The 21,997-nt window shown below is 33.5% G+C and overlaps 1 protein-coding gene across 7 annotated transcripts in view; it reads right to left on the bottom strand.

Moving 5' to 3' along the window:
- PTPRK (protein tyrosine phosphatase receptor type K) overlaps positions 1-21,997 on the bottom strand; it is a 560,500-nt gene that overhangs the window by 18,861 nt on the left and 519,642 nt on the right. For 2 of the 7 annotated variants that reach the window (XM_082729854.1, XM_082729855.1), the window contains exons 15-21: positions 14,552-14,712; positions 7,952-8,136; positions 6,191-6,278; positions 4,939-5,015; positions 2,085-2,121; positions 649-746; positions 138-254 (exon numbers count right to left, since the gene is read on the bottom strand). In XM_082729854.1, coding sequence (XP_082585980.1) covers positions 138-254; positions 649-746; positions 2,085-2,121; positions 4,939-5,015; positions 6,191-6,278; positions 7,952-8,136; positions 14,552-14,712 — 763 coding nt within the window. Of the gene's footprint in view, positions 1-137; positions 255-648; positions 747-2,084; positions 2,122-4,725; positions 4,744-4,938; positions 5,016-6,190; positions 6,279-7,951; positions 8,137-9,369; positions 9,684-12,460; positions 12,497-14,551; positions 14,713-19,686; positions 19,717-21,997 lie in introns of those variants that run through there. The other 5 variants (XM_082729856.1, XM_082729857.1, XM_082729853.1 and 2 more) reach the window with 5 other exon arrangements.

Genomic DNA, 21,997 nt, shown 5'->3' with positions numbered 1-21,997 from the left:
ATAAATATTTGTAGAATGAATGAATGAATGAATGAATGAATTTTATAGCATCAGCAAAACAAATCTTGATGGGGACTTTATGAGAAAAAAAAATTTCCATAAACATATTTTAAAGAAAGAGAATTTAGGGTACTTACCCTTTCCAGGGTGAATGTCCTAACTACATATTCAGCAAGTGGCTCCATTTCCACACAAGTTACTTTGAAGTCACCATAAACTTCAGTATCATCAGGCCAATACTTGTAGCATTTAACCTAAATGACACAAAGGGTATAGACATGGACTTGAATATACATGAACCAAAATGATTAATTCCAGTGGTAACTCTTTAGGTTATAATAAAAATATGGTTAAAAAAACTATATATGAGATGAAAGAATCTATTACACAATAAATAGAAAAACCTTGTATAGTCTCATTATAATATACAAGCCTGATGATGCAATTAGAATCCAGTATAAAATCAAAGTTTCTTTCATTACTCAATAAGAAATCAAATAATTTTCTCAGCTGAGGAGAACTCAGTTGAAATGCTCTGCATACCAATATTTAAAACAATATAGTGAGTGTTATTTTAAGTTTGTTAGGTTTGGCTACTCAACTTACACATGTTTTGTGAACAAGGAAAAAAAATATTTTTTCTCTTACCCGGCCAACCTCAACTAAATTTGTAACCATCACAATGCAGGCAGACTGTTCTTGCCAGATCATTCTCCAGAAATCATATACTGTTTCATGAACTGGGCCTTTGAAGAAATTAATTTGAATATTATGTTATTAGAGAAATTTTGTGGTTAGAAGAAATAAGTGGTAAGAAGTATACATAAGGCACAAATCACAGTAAACTAAATAACTCAAAAAATAATATTAAAGGTCTAATATAAAATGTCACTGAAATTACTTAAATTTAGTTTATATCTAAATTCACAGTATAGCGAAAACATAGGCATATACAATTTTTTTTTTTTTTTCAAATTTACCTTCTATACTTCTCATGAAGAAGACATCACTAGATTCTAGGATATTTATACCTGTCACTAAATTAGTTTGATAGATCTTCAAATACATGTTAAAAATAGGAAGCCTTATTCCACTATCAACCAAACAGCATGTATTACCAATTAAATATACTCACATCATTTATAAAACAGTGCATGTTTAGGGGTTAATGAAGAAATATCCATACATATAAGCACACATGCCAACCTTCTATTCCCATCTCCAGACTACAGAAGTGTCTGCTGGGTTATACTCTGCTCAGTGCCACAAACAAACCTAGAAAATTGTTCACCTTGGATGATCTTTGACTTTAAAGAGCTTATAATTCATCTCAGTTAATCCAAAGATATGTGAAAATACTCAGAAAATAATCTCTGTCAAAACAGCAAACAGAGCTTTTGCCCTGCCTCCCTCTTCTAAGAAATAAATAGATATATAGGTTTCTCTTCTGAAGGCCAGTGGTCAATCTAGAGATAACTAAAGGTGTTTTAGGAGGCTCTCATTCCCTGGGGTGCTACTATAACAAGATTCCTCTGCCTTTTTCTTATTATCTGCACACAATGAACTTGATGGAGTTCCCTTAAGCCCTTCATTTTGTCTCAGTCTTGACTTGAAAAAAAAATTGCTGGAGGACAGTCTAACATCTCATTATAACAGTATCACTCTTGGATAATACTGCATTCCAGGACCACAGACCTTGCTCCCCCCGCACCCAAAAAACGCCACTTATACAAGGTACACCTCTTTAGCTCTTATCAAGAGTAATTCCTGTGTCCAGCTCTATTGACTCGTGTGCTCTGGGACATCAGAATACCAAACCCAGACCACACATCAGCAGCTTCTCTTTTATTGTAATTAAAAAACAAAGCAAGCTTTAATTTACGTGTTTTACACAGACAAAACAATTTGTATTATACAAATGAATAAAGAGTAGTCTCACTCAAATGATCTGATCTTTTTTTTTCAGTTAAGTCAGATAAAATGGCAAAAAAACCTCAACCCCCATGCCCAAACCCAAATTGACCTCATATGGATGAATAAGCAAGTTTGGTTGCTCTAGAACATTTAGAAAGGCCATGTTTTACCTTGAGTTGCAATATAGTGGCTTGGTCTCTGGTAACCCTAAAATAGGAGAGCAGATTGGTTATCATTTTACATCAGTATCAGAAATAAATGAATGAAGGCATAAAAAGATGAAGACAACCACCTGTTAAGATTAAGTTATAGTAAAAAGTCCAGAAATGAGCAGTGAACTCAGAGTTCACTTCTCAAACCTAGGTTATCTGAAAGGTAAACATAAAACAAAAATTAAATGTTTTAAGGGCTCAGATTAGAATATGTATTGCATAATTGAGTTTTGTTTGCTAGGGCTTAACCTCTTAGATATTGTTTGATTTTACTAAAATGTTTATGCCTTCATGTTAATCTTTAGTCATTCATTCCTGGCAAATTGTGTTCAAAAATATTATTCTCATCTTATCATCCAAAAGTACAACACACTGCATTACAAATGGACAACGACATATTAGAACCATAAAAAAATAACAGAACATTCCAATGTTAGAGCTGGACAATGCATGTGTGCATTCAGTCAAAGTCCTGCTGAGCTATTTTAGAGAATATTCCTGTATATAATATGTTCAGGAATCTGCCAAAACTATTTTGTGTGTGCTGATAATATTAGTTTACACACACATAATTACAGGTACACACATATATAGGGAAAGAAGAGTTTTAAATAAAATGCATCTCATCCTGAACAAAAATTTAGCACTTTTTTTTTCTTTTTAGTGTGCTAAGAGCTTTAGATGGTTAAATATTTAATACTGTGTCAACAAAGAAATTATTTTCTGATAAGAAATAAGTTGTTAGTTGCTCTCAATCTATTTGAATTCTGGTATATCACGAGTAGCACAACTGTTAACAGTATCATAGGGTTAAGCTTTGGGTTTGTTTTGCATTTATCAAAGGACTTTAGCAAAAGCCTCGGGTACAATTTGTCCACATTTGGTGTGGGCAACTCGATGAGCATATTAATGCACATAAACTGAGATCTCCAATCTAAGACTTAATAGGCTAAGCATGATACTGATGCCAATTTTGAAGTTTTCTATTTCTTCTTACACCAAATAGTACAATTTTTCATGGAAAAATTTTTTCCAAGCTCTATAAGCATTTCATCTCCCGTTTTTCATGAAAAATTTACCAATTACAGAGAGTCTTAAATGTAATAAACTAACGGGAAAGGGAACATTATGGAATTGTGAAGTAATCAGCCAAAATACACTGGGGTCTTAACAGAACGACTGGGTAACAACACAGTCTCATTTAGAACACAGTTTTACCATATGAACCAAAAAGTAGTATTATAACAAGGCTCCAGTGTACATGTCTTGGCAGAAAACCAAGGTTAAACTGAATAGGTAAGAACAAGTACAAATTTGTCACAAAACTGTTGGAATTTTTTATTCTAAAGAATGGACCATTAGCTTACTCTTTTGAGATGTCTGATAAATTTAAAATATTGAATGAGAGTCAAATGATGATCAAAATTTTTACCAATATACTGAGACTGTATGTAATAAAATTAATTAATTCAAAGCTATCAATTATGACAGTTCACAAAATAACTATAAAACATGAACTTAATAAATGTGACAGAGGTCACTGCCTATTTATTATGGAAACTGGACAAAGTCGGGGCCTAATTTTTATATGTTTTATAGAAATATAAATGTGTATATCATATACACTGCAATATTTGAAACTTCTACCTTTTGCCTTATAATTAGTGCAAGTCTTAAACTGATTAATCTCAGCACTCCTAGGACAGAATTATTTAAAAATAGCTGATGTTTTATGAGTGCTTTGTATGTGATAGGTATTGTGCTGAATGTTCCACATGCATAACTTTATTGATTTCTCATGACAGAATGATGAGGTTCATACTGTTGTTATCCCCACTGCAGAGAGAAGGAAACTGAGGCACAGAGAAGGGAAGCAACAGTCCCAAGATTCCCAGCACGATTTTGAACCAGGAAATATGAAAAAAGAGCCTGTCTTTCTTACACATAATGTAGTATTATTACTTCCTTGACAATATTTTATTTTTGATTTGCTAATTACTTTCCATTAAATCAACAATTTGCATGTAGATATGCTCGTAACCAAAATGTAACACTGAAAACCTGTGACCAAAGCAGCTTTTTGGTTTGCATGATTCGATATATATGTGTGATATGTGTATTTTACAAATGCAATTTAGTAATGATTTTGCCTAATTAATTTTAATACTTTAACAAGCCAATACCACACACCACAAAATAGTCTTCCTACCCATTTTTAACATCAGAAGTCAAATGTAAAATGTAGAATTTCAGATACACTAATACACATCATACTATCCAGCTTCTCACATGTTTAGGGAAGGGGAAGAATAAAAGCCAGAAACAGAAATCAACAACAAAGAAAACTCGAGTACATCATAACTTGTCAAAAGCTAAAAATGGTCCTGTTTTTCTAAACATAGCAAAGGGAAGGAGGTAAAATAGATCTTCACACATGTAAAGGAGTTACAAAAAAATGAACATAGATATACTGTATGAGGCTAATTAGGTGAAGCATGCAGAGATAACTAGTATTAAGCATTAGTAAGAACTGTAATTAAGAGTAGTTATAGTAAAGATTTATAATAGGGTGCTGTTATTTACATATAGTGGTACTTACATCCCTGTACAGCCAAATCTACAGCCCAAACCAAAGTCAGGTGTGAAAGAAAGCACAACAACGTCAGTGAGTACTAGGACGTAGAACAAGGAAAAGTGTACAGTTTGTTCTTTATTTTAAAAAGCTAGCAATCACTTTATAGGCAATAACAAGCAAAAAGTTTCACGTGGATAAGCCAACAAATTGGGCTCACCAAACTATACAAATACTTACATCTATATAGTTGGCATTAATGTAATCTGAAGAAGGATCATCCTCGACAGGTTGCAGAATTACTCTGGAGTGGTCATCTATGGTTTTTAAACAATAAAATAAAGCTATTAAATTTCCCCTCTGTTCCGAAACAAGGACCTCAGTAGATAGTTAGAGTAATTCAGGGGTTGTTGATAGCTTCTCCATAAGAGAGGGCTATTCAAATTTCCTTAAAGAAATACAAGAACTCTTTTTTTTTTATTGTGTTATGTTAGTCACCATAAACTACATCATTAGTTTTTGATGCAGTGTTCCAAGATTCATTATTTATGTACAACACCCAGTACTCCATATAAGGGCTGTGATGAGTTCCCTACTTATTAAAATATTCTGTTAATAAAGCTTCAATGACTAGTATCTTCATAGTTGGTAGGTTTTTAGGGAACATGGGAATGTCAGAGGAATCATCATTGGATTTGTCTAAAGGACTGAACTTGTTGTAACTACTAATTCTGCTTCTTAGACCTGGTTTGAAATGGGTGGGATCCGTTCCTGCTGCTGTGTACAGAAAACGAGCCAGATAACTATTGAGTGAATTTTGAATCTCTGCTCTCGACTGCTTACTTCTTGAAAGTCGAGACTGAATTCTGATGTATTTGGAAGATATTTTAAAATAACTTAAATTGAGATTCTAATGGACCAAGTACATCACTAGCTAGTCACAAACTAAACTATGCAACTTTCCTTACCGCTCCTGTGGTTCCAAGGATAACCAATTTACTTATCCCACGCAAACACCCTGAAGACTTAATGAAGTCCCTAAGGACAAGTAACACGGAGTGGCAGGAGTTCAGCCATGGGCTCCAAGGAAGAAATAAAGGCTATACTGAAAGGATAACACTCTCACCTTGAATGTGTTCGGTAGAAGTGTTATAGCAATTTGTCACTGAAAAGACCTTTCTTTTTCATTATCCTGATATTCTCAGCTGTCAATAACACCCCCATGCATTTACATGCAAACATAACATCAAACAGCACGTTATCTCCACAGGCTGAAGAATCTGAGTCAATTTAATTAATGAAGATGACGACAACTTCAGAGTCACTGCCAACAGCCAATGCTGCTTTAATATTAAATAGATCACTTTACAAACAGATGTGCCACCCTTTGGTATTTTTCTTAAAGTTTAAAAGCATGTAAGGAGAACCTGCCACTATTATTTATCTTCCACACACAATATTTACACTCACCAAGAACTGTATGAGAACTTACATGCTATAATGTTTCCATATCGATTTTTTGCTCTATTTTGATCTTTTTTAGCTACATCCCAAGATGCAGACTGTCCTTCAAAGAAGCTCTGGGAAAAAGAAAAAATAAGAAGAAGACTGAATTTAACTCCTTTTCCTGGATCAGGTTTATCTGTTCTGAAGAACAAAATAATAAAAGCCACTCTTCTCGGGGAGGAAGAGAGTACTAGAGGAGTAAACAACTTCTCTTTTCAGATCTCAAAGCTTGTTTGTTGGACTCCTACTTGTTCATTTTGGATTGGACTGAGTTCAAAATGAGGACAAAAAGCAACTTTAGGGATAAAAAGGAGCTTGAAACAATTTCAAATTTAAGATTGCTGCAACTCTGAGAAATGGCAGTAGAGAAAGCCTCAAAACGTCAAAACTACCTTTAATGAGTATCTTTCAAATGTTTTTCTCTTAGCATTTGTAACAGGAAAAAGAAAACCTGTTTTCCCCCATAATTATTCATTAAATCGTGTGCAGTACATCCCATTTCAGTTTCTTTGAAGACCATGAAAAGGACTGAGTCTCTACAACAAGGGACCATATGAAGATGAAAAAGAGTCACCATATCCAAGGATCTTGGAACAGATGAATTTGTTGATTGGTTTAATTACCATATGCAGCAATTTAAAATATGGGTATAGATTTCTTTTTGCAGTAACACTTAAACTTTGCTCAACACAGGAAATGGGGTCTTCAAAGAATCAATGGTTTTTGAAGTGAGGTACACAGGAATACACACGAAATGCAGAAAAAAACCCGAGCTCTGGCAGAATCTTTTAATTCCTTGCACTATTCTGTGGCCACAGCACAGTGTTTCTGGTGTGTCTCTAAAACCAGCTTTCAAAATTCACAGCTAATTTTATTTGCTCCCAAACAGAGGTATAGAAGCCATCTGCAAAGAAAATACAGAGTTCAGAAGATTCTTCACGCAGTCAAACTCATTTTAGATGGTCTTTCAAAGTCAAGTACTGCTTGGATTCTTTCACTTTAAATGTGTGTACATGGTAGTTTTGAGTATGGCGGTCGAGTATGCCTTAGGCCCACACTTCTCAGTAAATGCCAAGTGTCAAAGGAGATTTGTTCTTTTGGCTATGCTATGTTTATTGAGATGTTGAGTTTAAACCACTTCCTGGGCAGTATGACTTATATTTTGGATTTAGTAGGAAGGGGAAATCAAGTTGGAAGAAGAATTTCCCACATCCTTCTTTTGGCTTCTTAAAATTTTCTAGATTTGCAATGCTCTGTTTTTCTTCCTGGCCACTTTCAACCAATAAGCCACAAAGAAAACTAAGAGTGACAAGCAGTACATTTAGAACACAAAGATCGACCCCAATTTTCAGCAGATGGGCAACAAGTAAAGAGGCAGAGAAGTAGCTCCTGCTTCCATCATTTAACTGGTTGAATCTGTAATGATACATTGGGGCTCAAAGGATCCTGTTAATGGATTTTTCCAGGGGTGAAATATAAGATCTAACATAGGGGTTTTTAAATAGCCCAGTAAAATTCTGGAATCCAACCTTTAAGAATTCTTCAAGTGAATTTCGACCCAGAAAGTGCCCTCTCTTTCAATTCTGTCTGCCCCTTCTCCCTGCATACACATTTGAGGATATTCTCAGAGACCCAAGATTAGAGTCTAAAGAGTAGACTCCCCTCCTTGTGACAGTAAAGGGAGGAGGAAAAAGTCCAATTCTATTCTTATTAGAAATAAAATTTAACATAACAATGAAAATTTCACCTCATATTCCTCTTTGAACCCATAGCTGTCTGATGTCTTCATGAGATTAATGTGCTGCAGTAAGTCGGCAACCCTGATGGCTGGGTGCAGCTGTCCCGTCTGGTAAGGGGATTCTGTCCCCTCACAGAGGTAGCGAGGCACATCTAGAAGACGACTGGACTCTGCTGTGGCACTGTGGTTCTCATCTGGTGGTTTTCAGATTCCAGAAGATTAAAAAAAAGACAAAGTTATCTTGTTTAATATATATCTATGCAAAGAAGATTGTAAGAACTTAAGATTTTTCTGATAACAGGAGGAAGAAAAAGAAATCTAGCATATGGTGAGTGCTTTGAAGTGTGTAAATCTGGCGATTCACAGACCTGTACCCCTGGGGATAAAAATATATTATATGTTTATGAAAAATTAAAAATTAAAAATTAAAAAAAAAAGAAATCTAGCATAGATCTAGGGCAGCTTCCCTATAAAGATAAAGCCCTTTACATCAGCTCAAGTTATGAAGTCAGAGTATATTATATTTATGTCAGTGAGATAACAGGTGCTGTGAGACGTAGACAGCTGATCCACTTTCAGAAAGTATAAGTGGAAGATTTTGCTGCGTTCTTCCTTTTTCTTGTATCTGCAGTCCCAGCAGCATAGAGTAGGGCCAGAAGATCAAGTTGTCAACTTGGAGAGGTGTTTTCATTGGTGGGTAAACTGAACAAACTCCTTCCCCACCGTATCCCAACCTTGCTCACAGACCCCATCTAGGCAACCCACCCCCACAGGGCTGCTCTCCGTGGCCTTGTGGGCCTACTCTGCCGCCTGGGGCCACAGTCCAGACTGGGAAACATGGGCCTTCTCCAGAATCATCCCCTGGCCGCACTATGTCCACCAGTCAGGTTACACATGCATTTATACTCAGTCTCTACGCTTTTGGGTTATTAGGATGGTTGTTGTTTTTATTGTGAATATATTTTGACTTTTGTGGTCACTGTGTGAAAGAAACTACAGTATGTCTCTGGGGCAAAAGGTGTAGGTTATTCCTCTGGAATTCTTCCCTGACCCATCATGGCTGAGCCACATGGCTGCTTCGTTATGTTCCCATGGCCTCCTGTTCTATGTGTCCTTTCTTTTGCTCTATATGTTAGTCATTTGTCTCCTGATCTCTTTCTTTTCACTAAACTCTGAACATTTAAAGTGTAGAGTCATAGATGTCTTTTTGTTCCTAATGACTGGTGCAATGCAATCACTCAATAAATATGTCAGTGAATAAATTCGTTAGAAGAAGCTGAATCCCTCACCACCCACATTTAAGTGTAGGCCCCATCCCCATTGTGTTATTAGTTGAAAATGAAACTTTAAAGTCTCTTTATGTCATAAGGAAGAAATGAACAAGAACATTATACCTATGAAGAATAAATATTATTTTAATGACCACAGCACTAATTATTACAATGAGAAAAAGCATGCTTATATTTACCACATTTAAACTTACCACTTAAAAAAAAAAAACAAATGTTTTAAGGGGTATTACTTTGGAAAGCATTATACTGCCATATTCATTAACAGAAGAGAAAATACACTCTTAGGGGAACTTTTGTTTTTAATGATAATGCATACTGTAGAGAACGATATTTAATTAACAGTTAAACATATTTCAAGTGCTGGTACATTTGCCTGTTCTATCACCAACTCTACAAATAGGATATGGCAAAAAATGAATTGTTGTCCCCATGATAAACATTTTTTCTTCCTGGAGAAAGGAAAAAAAAAAAAAGAACCCCACAATCAGATTTGTGTGCGTCTGTAATTTATTTTGATTGCATTTAGTTTATATTCCCTTATTAGGCTGAATGCTTTTTTCTTTTCCTTTTCTTTTGGTGGGGGGCATTTATTTCTAAAAATATCACATGGAATCCAAAAAAACCCCTGGTGGATTCTGTTGTGACCTAACCACCCCTCTATACACCAACATTTGTTAGCAAATATGATTTATGAATTTCCTTTACTTTCTATGAGACTACACTCAACTGATCTGTCTTTACTACAATATTACAATCAATACACTGACATAAAGGTTAACATGAAAATTAAACTAAAAAGCCACTGATTTGGGCACTGTCACAGAATATACAGCTTAAGATGAGAAGTAAAGAGGACATATAATGTTGCAGACACAAAATGCAATCACCCAAGCCAAACTAGGATAGCCCAGGCTCTGTGGAGTAGCCCCAGAGCTCATATCGTATCTCCTGGTGCAGCAGAATATTTACAATTATAAAAGGCTCAGTGAGAAACAAAGAATTCACCCATAGTCCAAATCTTACACGGTATGTGCAATATGAAATAGACAGTGTTTTCTGTTTTGCATTAAGCTTTAACACATAATACAAAGAGCAGTATTCATTAAAATAAGCACATATGAATTATTAATCTCAATACATTTCCACCTCATTATACCACCTAATGATATCGCTAGTAAGTGAGAGTACATGTTCTAATCATTATCTTATTACACATTTAAGAATAATAACTCCGTATACTCTTGATGGAAAGGTTTTCTAGAATTCTTTGCAATGCACTTACCAGTAATAGGGACTTTAACCCAATGAAGCAGTAAAACACAAAAAACACAAAAATATGAATCAATATGAAAAGTTTGAAGTGTTTTTAAAATCAGTACGTAGGTATTAATATTAAGCAATATTTGAAGTGATCTCAAAAATTGCTTCACAAATACAAAATCAAGTGAGTTAAAATAACTGTAAACACTATAATTCTAAAAATGATGAAAAATACAAGAAATAATTTCTACAACTAATATGATTCATGAGATTTAGTTTTTAAAGAATATTAAAAAAAAAAACACCAACCAGCTTGACTTTCAAAATGCAATAAAATGCATAACAATTGCGTCTATGGATAGATTTTATGACTTTTGTGTTAACTCTAGCCTTCCTTAAACATAAATATCCCTTTTCACAGGGAAAATTCTTATAATAATCTTTTAAACATTATAGTTTGTAAAACTCACATATATTATTTCACTTTCTCTTTATAAAACTGTGAAAAAGTTTACAGATGGGAAAGCAAAGACATAAGGCAGTTTCATGGGTTCATACTGTGAGTCCCCAGGAGAACTGAGACTTGGACCAAATTCAACATTTTCTTAGAATATTACTGTAATGAAATTTTAACATTTAGGTAACTAACTTTTCCTCAGTGAGTTTTTAATATTTTAAGTGGATTTTACTTATTAATTTGATGGTGGCAGCATTCTGCTTAACAGAAGATGACATTTTCAGAGGCATTTGGTACCATCCCAATGATCATGATTCCTGGCTCCTCCTTACACGATTGGTCTACCCATTGGGATGAATTCCCCAGTTTACTTCCCTGCCATTATTGGTATGGACATCAAAAGGAGAGTTCAATCAGAGAAAGAGAACATTGACTTTCAGATTTTTTTCAGAATATATATTCTTTATATTATAAAATTGTAAGTTTAAAAATTATTTTAGTAAAAAAGAGGTGTGTTTCACTTAACTGAATTAGTTGAACTGTTTCCAAATACTTTAAAAATATGTTTAAATCTTGAATACATGGATAGTAAAAACATGCATAAAATGTAAGATAAAGTTTTATGTTTGCAAGAAATTTGAATTTTTATATTTAATGAGAGAATTGGTAACTTTTAGGTATATTTATCAGGCAATTTCCATATTTCTTTGGTAAAATCTTAAATAAAACACGGGGGTAAAACTAACACAGAGATTCTTAACATATATGCAAGCTGGTCATGAATCACTGGTATGTAATTAGTCAAGGAATAGAGTACAAATTAAAATGAAACTCATCCCATTCTTAAATATACAGTTAAACATTAATTTTACATTTGAAAAGGCCTTATTCATTACAAACAGTACCACTGGTCTAAGATGTTGTATAGTGGTAAAGCTTGGTTATTCTAGATATCTTGAAGGATAACACATCATGTAAGATGCATATAGAATGCAGACTCCACATCAATATTATAGTAACTTCACCTGCATTTATAAATTCTTAATAAAGACAAAACTAAAGCAAATGCTCCTTGGAAATGTGTTCTTTATAAGTTGCTATAAACTTAGGAGGATTGAGAAAAATCTTTCTATCAAGCAGAATTTTTTTTATATAAACTAAATCATTCAGGTAGCACTGGCCCTTGAGGGTGCAAGTGCACTTGCTTCATTCTGCTAACCTGCATATGCAAACGTTAGCCAGATATGAAGGGTCACTGTACTTTTGCTCCAAATCTAACAGAACCAAGACTTTAAAAATGTGTTGCTTTAAATAAAGCATTTTACTGATTAGAAATCCACTAGCTCTGATTGGTTTGATGACAGTTGTTCTCTTTGATAAGATCATGACTTAGTTTTCAAAATCAAGCTGCTTCCTACACTGTAAATAATTACTATGTAGACAAAGCTTTAAGTCATGCAAGGATGTGTGATCCATGCAAGGAAGAATGATAAAGAATTAGGGCCTCACCTAACACAGCAGTCGGCACAAGTGGATCATTGGGCACTGCAGGAAAACAGAGCTCATGAAGGAATATATTGCCCTCAAGTTGTACTTTACATTTTTCCTTAAAATAGATTTATGTTTCTTAGGAAATATAACTACTCAACTTTGATTATTATAACTGGCAAAGGCAAAATTCTCTTTTTCAGCTTGGGTTATCTCAAAACACCAGGAAAGGTGCATCTATAATTAAAGTTCAGTTCTCCGTTCAATTTTAAAAGCTAGGAAGATTCAACTTGACATTATAAAGATTATAACATGGGGGCGGGGGAAGACCCATTTAAATCTCTCAAGTGCAAGGTACTTGGAGAAATAATTATCTCACATTCATTCCAAATACATTTTTTTTTCAGCTAACTGTAACAAACAGAGTTTATCCTTTTTCCAAGTTTGTAAGCAGATATCTACAGTTGGTTACACTGCTGAATTCAAGCTTCCTAATAAAATATTAACATAGGCAATAGGTAGAAAAGTGTGGGGAACAAAAATGCTCTCAAATGTCTTTTGATTAATTACTAAAAAAAAGTGGTTAGAGAGATGGTACATCTATATTATCAGCAAAACTTATTTTCAACAAAACCAGTATTTTATATTTTTCTCTATCATATATATTATAGTCAAATAGGAGTGAAGTAAATAAAAAGACCCTATCATGATTAAAATTAAATTCCAAAATGACTCATACAGCATTACAGCTATTAATTTGGTGTTGATATATATCAAGGAAAATGATGCCAGTAATTACTGAAAATTTTCACCAAGCTGAACACTGCAGGAAAAAAACCCTTCCCTTTCTGAAAAGACATAAATACACACAACCAGGGCACCTGGGTGGCTCAGTGGGTTAAAGCCTCTGCCTTAAGCTCAAGTCATGATCCCAGGGTCCTGAGATAGAGCCCGCATCAGGCTCTCTGCTCAGCAGGGAGCCTGCTTCCTTTCCTCTCTCTCTGCCTGCCTCTCAGCCTACCTGTGATCTCTGTCTGTTGAATAAATAAATAAAATCTTAATAAATAAATAAATAAATAAATAAATAAATAAATACACACAACCTACAAATCCCTTATTTTCTCAACCTCCCCACTACGTATGTGTATAATCTGTATAGGAAATGATATTTCTTTTGTTTGCTTCTTTCTTATATCCATATTTCAAACTGGAGTAGGCAAATCTCTGGAATTTGAGAATGCCTCTGTGTATACATGGCCAGGGATAAACATGATTTGTTTTCCTCATGTATTGCTTGTACATGAGGATTTGAAGGAACAGGTAATTTCACTTAAAATTTAAGGACCAAAATAAACACAGTGCTATAGAACAGAATATAAAATTCATAGGAAATCTGAAGATAGACAGTAATATTGATTATGGGGCAATTATTCAAATCATCTGCCATGAAGGAGTACTTAAGCATCAATGTTTTAGAAGTCCTGCCTTTATAGATCAACATCAGGAATTTTTAATATAGATGAACAGATGGATGGATGGATTTTACCATTCCCTGCCAATCCCCCAGTTCAAATAAATTTTTGGATTTCACATAAGATACTTAAGAGCATGTTGTCTCTTCTTTCCCCTAGTTAATGTTCTATTACTGAAATTCTCCAGGACTCGTTGTAGAATAATAGAATAATTTTACCCATGCCATTAATTCCCAGAAAGAATTATGATGTTCAAGTTCTAAAGGAACTTCACCTTACACAAAAGAAGACTCAAACGGCAAAATAATTATAAATAAATTCTGAAGTGAGCTAATTTTATGTAGGCAATCAAGTATTTCAACTTAGAGCAATGACATATGATTTGGTATTAAGTAGTATATGGATATCATTTATGATACAGTAATAAAATTCATACAGTTTGCAGTTCAACGAAATCCAGTATCAAGACTGAAAACAAGTCCTCTTAAAAATTCCATAATATTCCCTAACATGTTTCTCTTTCTGGCTGCTTTGTCCATTTCTGTCTTACTTTTTCTCACCATTCAAAATTAACATGTTGAATTCAAAGTGATTTAAAGGGCTTCAAAATCACTTATTAGGATTTTAATGAAGAACTTACATCTTGGACTGAAATTATGCTGGTCCATGAAGGTGATGGAAAGAGGGTCTTCTGCATGCAGCGTGCTCTGATCAGCATAACTTCTGTCCATAGCATTCACCATGTGAGTCATCTCCTGCCGGGTGTTCCCCATGGCGTCTTTGCGTTTTTTAGCAAGTTTGCTGCCAAGGCAAATACAGATGGGAAACCTTAGTGTGAGGCTTGAAGGAGAGTTGACACCAGCAGTAAGCAGTTCGAGAAAGCCCAAGGATAAGAATACATATAGATGTAGTTTGGAATCTCTAAGTTTCCTAATTTCAGGAATTAGGTTGGATATTCAAATGACACCTGCTGGTAGCTATACAACTATTTGTCATATGGATATCTCAACATTCAAGTGGTCAAACGAAGTCTTTCATTTCTCTTATCATTAAAACAGCCATAAATTATGACTATGCTTTATTAAAGCCATAAATAAATACTTTCTTAGTAAAACTGTTTAAGGAAAATTTAAGCTAAGGCTAAGTTTTGTTTTTCGGGTGATTAATTCTTTTGATCACCTTTTAGAAGTTGACTAGTTTTCCAAGTGTAATTTACTAGAGTTACCCAGTTAAGATGCACAAAGAAATATCATTCTTCATTCTTTGTTTTATCATTCAGGAAAAATGTAACATATGTAGCATTAACGCATTTAGCAGCATATTTATAACATTAATTCCCAAACTAATCTGGAGAATTGCAGAATTTACCACTGCTAGATTTAATACAAATACACAAATATATGGAAAAATTATATACTGTGTAAGAAAAGTACCCTGAGAAAGGTTGAAAAATACAATGTTGACACATTATACAAATGATCATAATCTTGAGTTATAGCCATGGTCAAATCCTAAAAATGAGTTTTAGAACCATGTGGCAGAGTCTTAACTGAAGAAGTGCCTTATAAATGCAGCAGGTCAAGTAACTGAGGGGATTTAGAAATTAGTAGAGTGAGACGTTGGAACTACTCAAATATTGACATCTTTATCTAGGATATGAAACATATTCTGGTTCTTTGTGAATGTTACACATAAAACACGCAATAAAAGACTATTAACTGTATATAAAACATTTATATCACATTAACAAAGCAATTTATATATAATATAAATAAAGGCATTCTAAAAGCCTGCAGTAGCCAGATTATGTTTATGGCAGCAGTTATGTTGCCTTGGAATTATTCCTCAGTTGTCTGAAGAACGCCATCTCTCAGCTAGATCATTAACTAGGACATATTCTTCTGATTCTCATTAGAATCTATCCTAGAGTAAATATACTACAATTTTTTTTTTAAGGTTCATGTAATGGTTGTGTTTGTGTCCAAGGGCTTTTCCTTCATAAAATGAATGTGGCAATTTGAGACATAGTCTGGATTTTTCTTCCTGAGTACTATAGTACTTGGCCTCGGTGGGAGGTTCATACCCAACACACCCAATACATTGATTGATACAACAGATTTGGCACTTAAATAAAATAGTCAGAAACTAGGCTTTGGGATGCAAATGGCATTACTTTTTTAAAAGAAATAATAATAATAATGGTAATGACAGTACTAATAACTGGACAACAATGACAAAAGTGTAACAAGAACTATCACCACCACCATCACTACCATGACCATTACCATCCTCATTTATTAGTAATATTTGCTGCATTCATTGAAAGAGTTAATATCTCTTTTTTCTAGGCTAAGGGGTAAAAAACCCACAAAAATCTTAAAGATTTCAGACAGGGAATACAGATGACTGCTGTTGCTAGTGCTAAGTCATTGTGTGGAAGGTGGGGATGGTGGAGAACTAGAAAGCCATTTAGGGGGCAACTAGGTCTAAGTGACTACTGGCATTTAATCCCAGTGTTGAACTTCTGATTTTAAAAATTATTTTTAAAGACAAGTCATGAATCTGAATATTTATGTTCAATTTCCTGATTTTTTTTCAAGTCAATCTATTTCTTAAGACCATGTATGGGGCAAATTAAACATCAGCAGGTCATATTTTAAGTCTGCAGATTTTACTTTGCAAACTTACTCCTAGACCATCATATAAGGTATTTGTTCTTTGACCAACAATGTTCCTTTCCCTCTAATATCTGGTGCTCTTCGATTCTGTCTCACTGCATCAGGAGGCTTCTCTGATCCGAATACAACCCGCCTCCAGTTAGGTTTCCCTGCTAGGTGGTTTTTTTTGTTTTTTTTTTTTTTTTTTGTTTGTTTGTTTGTTTGTTTTTTAAAATAGCTAGGCATGGAGCCCAACACGGGGCTTGAACTCATGACCCTGAGATCAAGACCTTAGCTGAGATCAAGAGTTCGACGCTTAACTGAGTCACCCAGGTGCTCCCCTGCTAGGTATTTTTATAGCACCATGTTTTCTGCCTATGACATATATCAATGCATGGTTAATGGCAATGGTTAATGGTTTCACTCTGTTTCCCCACTGTGTGTTCCATGGAGAGAAGACGATTACTCATAGCACTTATAGCATATCTGGGACATAGCAGAAAGTCAATAAATGCTTTTTGAATGGATGAGTTAGGCTTGTTATGCTTCACACTTCTCAATTGTTCACTCAACTAATTCTCAGATCAACCCACTGAAAAAGGGATGAGGATTCTAACTGCATAGATGAGTTCACTGAGGCTCAGACAAGTTCAATAACTTGTACAAGGTTATTAATCTAATAAATAGGGAGGAATGACCTGGTTCTAGCCTAAACTATTACATTATATCCAGTTGCTGACACTTTTTTAAAATGCCACATTACAAGAACATAATATGAAGCATCTACTAGGCTCTAGGAATTAAACATTAGTTGTCATAAATTTGAGAAAATGCATGTGAACACAGCCAAATGTTTTGCCCCTTAAAAGTGTTAAAACAGTTAAAAAAAAAAAAGCACAATTTAAGAAATAACTCCTCGTCTTTGTTTCTTGGGCAAGAAGAATCATCCCTCAAAAAATTAGAGACTAAACTGGATAAAAATAACACAATTTGAAATATGGATTAAAAATAATGTTAAAATTTTGAGGATGGGCAGTTCAAAGCATTTAGAAAAGACAAGTTTAAAGTTTTAGGCTTTACTTTAAAACATATATAATTTATATGTACATTTTGTGATTAAGGAAAAATAAGAGGCAATTGTCAAATGTACAACAGATAAAGTTTTCATGGCAATAAAAGACTTTTCAGATTCACAAACCTTTGTTAGATGACAAATTATGGGGCGGGAGTAATTTAAACTTTGTTACTATTTGCCAGCCATGCATTATCAACTTGGTTTTTTATACCTTAACCCTCACAACAACCCTGTGAGGTAGGTTTTAATTCAGGTTATTGAAAAATAAAAATTAACATTAGAGTTAAAGTGTTTTGGTCACGAGTGACCGTCACTATGACAATGCCAATGAATGTTAGCTCAAAGATCACAACTGGTTTTCTTTTAAATTTTATTTATTTATTTGCTTTTATTAAAAAAATCTCCAATTCAGGGTAGGTATATATGTTTAGATTAGATATGTTTAGATTTAGATTAGTTATGTTTAAGTAGCTTTAAAAATCACATATCTGTGACATTCTTTTGAACTATAATCATTAATGTTAACAGTCCTAAGTATTACAGTAACAGTACCATAACCTACTATATAGCCTAGAATAAAGAAATGTTACCCATCCACTAAGAAGCCAATCCCATTCTAACACTATAGGTACATCAATGGTTAATGATAAGCTTACTGACATTCTTATCAATACTTATTGATTCCTATGTTTGATGCTTTTTTCCCTCTCTGAGCAGTGTGTGTGAGTGTGTGTGTGTGTGTAGAAAATATATGTATATATGGTACACTTCAGGACAATTAGGCAATTCATTTTGCAACTACTTGAGTTTGACAGATGTGCAAATGAGTTTCATTATCTAAGCAGCCAACAGCATAAACTTCTGCAGGTGAATATATGGGTGGGCTATAAAGAGGAAAAGTGTTCCATAATTGTATGAAATGGTACAGTTAATTACCTTTGGCTTCATCAAATATGATTTAACAAGGATATTATGATTCATCACAATAAGCTAAGAGCACTGTTAGTTTACACCTGCTTGTTTCAGCAGATTATAAGCCAAGCATTTATGATATTTAAAATACTGGCAGATCTCTGTTATAGTCATTGAGACTCTTACCAAATTTTATTGTAAAGCTAGCTTAAATTTACCTCGTAAAATAAATACTGTGGGATAAATGCCCCCAAACATACTTAATCACAACCCTTAAGTCTTAGAAGTTGGTGCATCAAAATTGATCAAGCAATGTCCAAGAATATTTTCTAATATCATTCTTTTGACTTGGATGAATACCCTGGCATCTTTGGTAAGAAACTGAAGATGACTAGAGAAATAGAAGGAACAATATTCTCTGTCCTTATTCAAACTAACGGTCCATACCTAAGTATAGGGTGAGCTAAGGGTTTGGAAGAGAAAAGGAAAAGAGAGGACACCTAGGTGTGTTTTACGTAGGATAAGAGGGTTCTTTTGGTCTTGGTTTTATAAAATCTTTGTCCTGTTTAAGTTATAATAAATTAACTCAGTTTTTCTTTTCTAAAAAGGTACTTTTTTGTTTCTGTGTCATTGCAACATTATCATATTATCTATTTGTTTTTAGAAGAGTTTATTTTATCTATTTGTTTTATCTATTTCTTCTTTAAACAAGAGCATACTGCTTGCCTAGATGGCCAGACCAAAGGTGTTCTGAAGTTATAATCCATCCTGGATTCCTGGAAATGTGGAGAAAGATATTATCACAGTTAGACCTGACCTGATTTGTAGTATGAGGTATCATGTTTATAAGATACAGGTTTGACTTAAGTAAATAAATGATGTTTTGGGCTGTAGTCTAAAGCTACTAGTGGAAAATTATAAATAAAATTAAAAGTAGCTGAACATACAGAAATACAATATCCCTTTTTAAAAAGATTAACAAAATAAGTTAATGGTTAACTTTATATTTTAGAGTCCAGAAAATATCACCAAAATCACAAACATTTTAAGATTTTTTTGTTTCTGTTTTTTGAAAAGGGATACTGCATCTTTAACACATGTAAAGTTGTATATCACCCGTTTTCTACTTACAGGTAGTAGGAGTAAGAATAGTAGCTCCTCCTGGCAAGCAAATCACAGACAGTGGAAAAAGAGAAGCAATGGTGAATGAAAAGCGTGACTCTGTCACATTCAATAAAGCAGAAAAATGTGCGTTAAAAAATAAAATAAAATAAAATAAAGTAAAATAAAATAAAAGTCATGTTTTGTTTGGTTTGGTTTGGTTTGCATTTCAATTTGCTCATGCATTTGGTTAGATATATATATATATATATTTTTTTTTGCCATGCAATTAAACAGACAGATATGCAATAGAAAAATAAAATTTAAAATACAAAATTTGGAAAACAGCATGCTGATATTTCTCTTGCTGCCAGAAAAATTAAAAAAATTAAATGGATTGTGTATTTCAACATGCAGTTAAGCATAATATTATCTATTACCATCAAAATGCCATGACAGATGGAACTGCTGTGTATAGAACTTGTACACTAAATTGACTATTTTTCTTCAAATACAAAACATAAATATCTATTAATATAGACTATATGCAGAGTGACAACTAAATTTCTAAACAAGTTGTTTTATCTTAATCGTACAGGGGTGCATACATATATTATGTGAATATACATATGCCCCATGCACTATATATACACGGAGATATGTCCACAGTAGATGTATGTGATCATAATATCATATACAAACATTTACTGCATTGAACATAATTTCAATTTATGTTGGGAATTAATAATGTATTCATGCTGCACATTTAAAATATAATACATAACCAATGAAAAAATGGCATACATTTGGAAATAATTCAACAGCGTTTAAATTAAAAAAAAAATGACATTGCGTTTTGAGAGATGCACTATCCCTTTTCTTAGCCTAAAAACTTACTTTATATATACCCTTAGCTGTAGAATTTTACTAAATTAAATTCCAAACCATATCTTTACACAAAACTCAAAAATACATAGAACTTTTTTCAACATGTCTATTATTCCTAGTGAGTCATAAAGTCTTGAGAAACTTAATTTCCCATAAAAATAAAGATCATAAGAGACTAAAATAGTTTGGTCTCATATTAGTTTTATTATAAATCTGTGTATTAAAAAGGAAAGATTATATATTAAAATTGATTAAGCTTGATACTATGCAATATGTTGTTATAAAATCTGTGCCTTTGTGTATGTATAATAAAGATTAGCGATTAAATCATACATGATACATGTGAGACATACTACGTTGAATAAAGTCATTACAAAGTTGATTAGATAAGGGATTCACATAATTTAGTTCTGATATTATATATTGGAGGGAAATATACCTAAATATGTAACTTTCTCTGTCTATAAAATTGCAACTCTTCCTGGTCAGGTTGTGGTGAGGAAGAGAAACAAAGGCCCTGGTATACTTTCTATCAAAAGACAATCAATGTATAATTACGAAAAGTCAAACGTGAAGCATTTTAATAGAGAGGCCAACCATTTAAAATATGAACCAGAAAAAGAATTCATACATTATGCAATTTTAGACAGTTGCCAGAGCATTTTACCCACACAAAAATAATCATGCTTAGAGATTATTTTGGTTTACTTTAGGAAATTTATGTTTCACATTTTTTTTTGTTGCTATTATTTCTGAAACAGAGGGCCATGGATAATGAAGGCTACTATAACATTTAAAAAAGTGTTGAATAAATAACAAATAAAACCAATAAGCTTAACCCAGTTCTAACTGAGTGAGGACATAATCAGAGGCCAACTTCATGCTCTCGTTTCCAATTTGAAGGGACTGGAATGGTTTTAATCGTGAAGCAAAGTTTAATTAACTCTCTATAAACAATTTAGTTAACTGCAAATATAAATTGAAACTAAATAGAGACATAAGATCTGAGAGATTACAATCAGCCATTTTATTGACCTTGATTGGCAAATTCATATTACTAAAATACTTAAACCTTCCTGTCTCAATTATGATGTATTCTCCAACCACAGAGGTAGACAACAGCAAAAAGAGAAAGCACTATTAGGGAAAGCACGTATGTAGCTAATTTAACACAAAACACTATAATGCATACCTAATGTTTCTAATGCAGATGTGTCTTCTCCAACATATATATCTCCAGGGGATAATTGTAAGGAGGCAATACATTAAAATAAACTCTGATGGATTGATTAAACATGTAGTATGAGTCTTATCTATACTGTTAATGACTTGAGTATAAAACAATCCTAACAGTATATGATTTAATATAATGTAAGCAACATCATTTAGTATTTGATATAATCAAAAATTTCAAACACATCTATACACAAAGCTATTTTAGGACTGTACTCTG

The sequence above is a fragment of the Mustela nivalis genome, assembly GCF_964662115.1.
Source record: "Mustela nivalis genome assembly, chromosome: 5".
Taxonomy (NCBI): domain Eukaryota; kingdom Metazoa; phylum Chordata; class Mammalia; order Carnivora; family Mustelidae; genus Mustela; species Mustela nivalis.
Note: the sequence above shows the minus strand (reverse complement) of the source record. Positions and strands in the feature narration are given on the sequence as shown.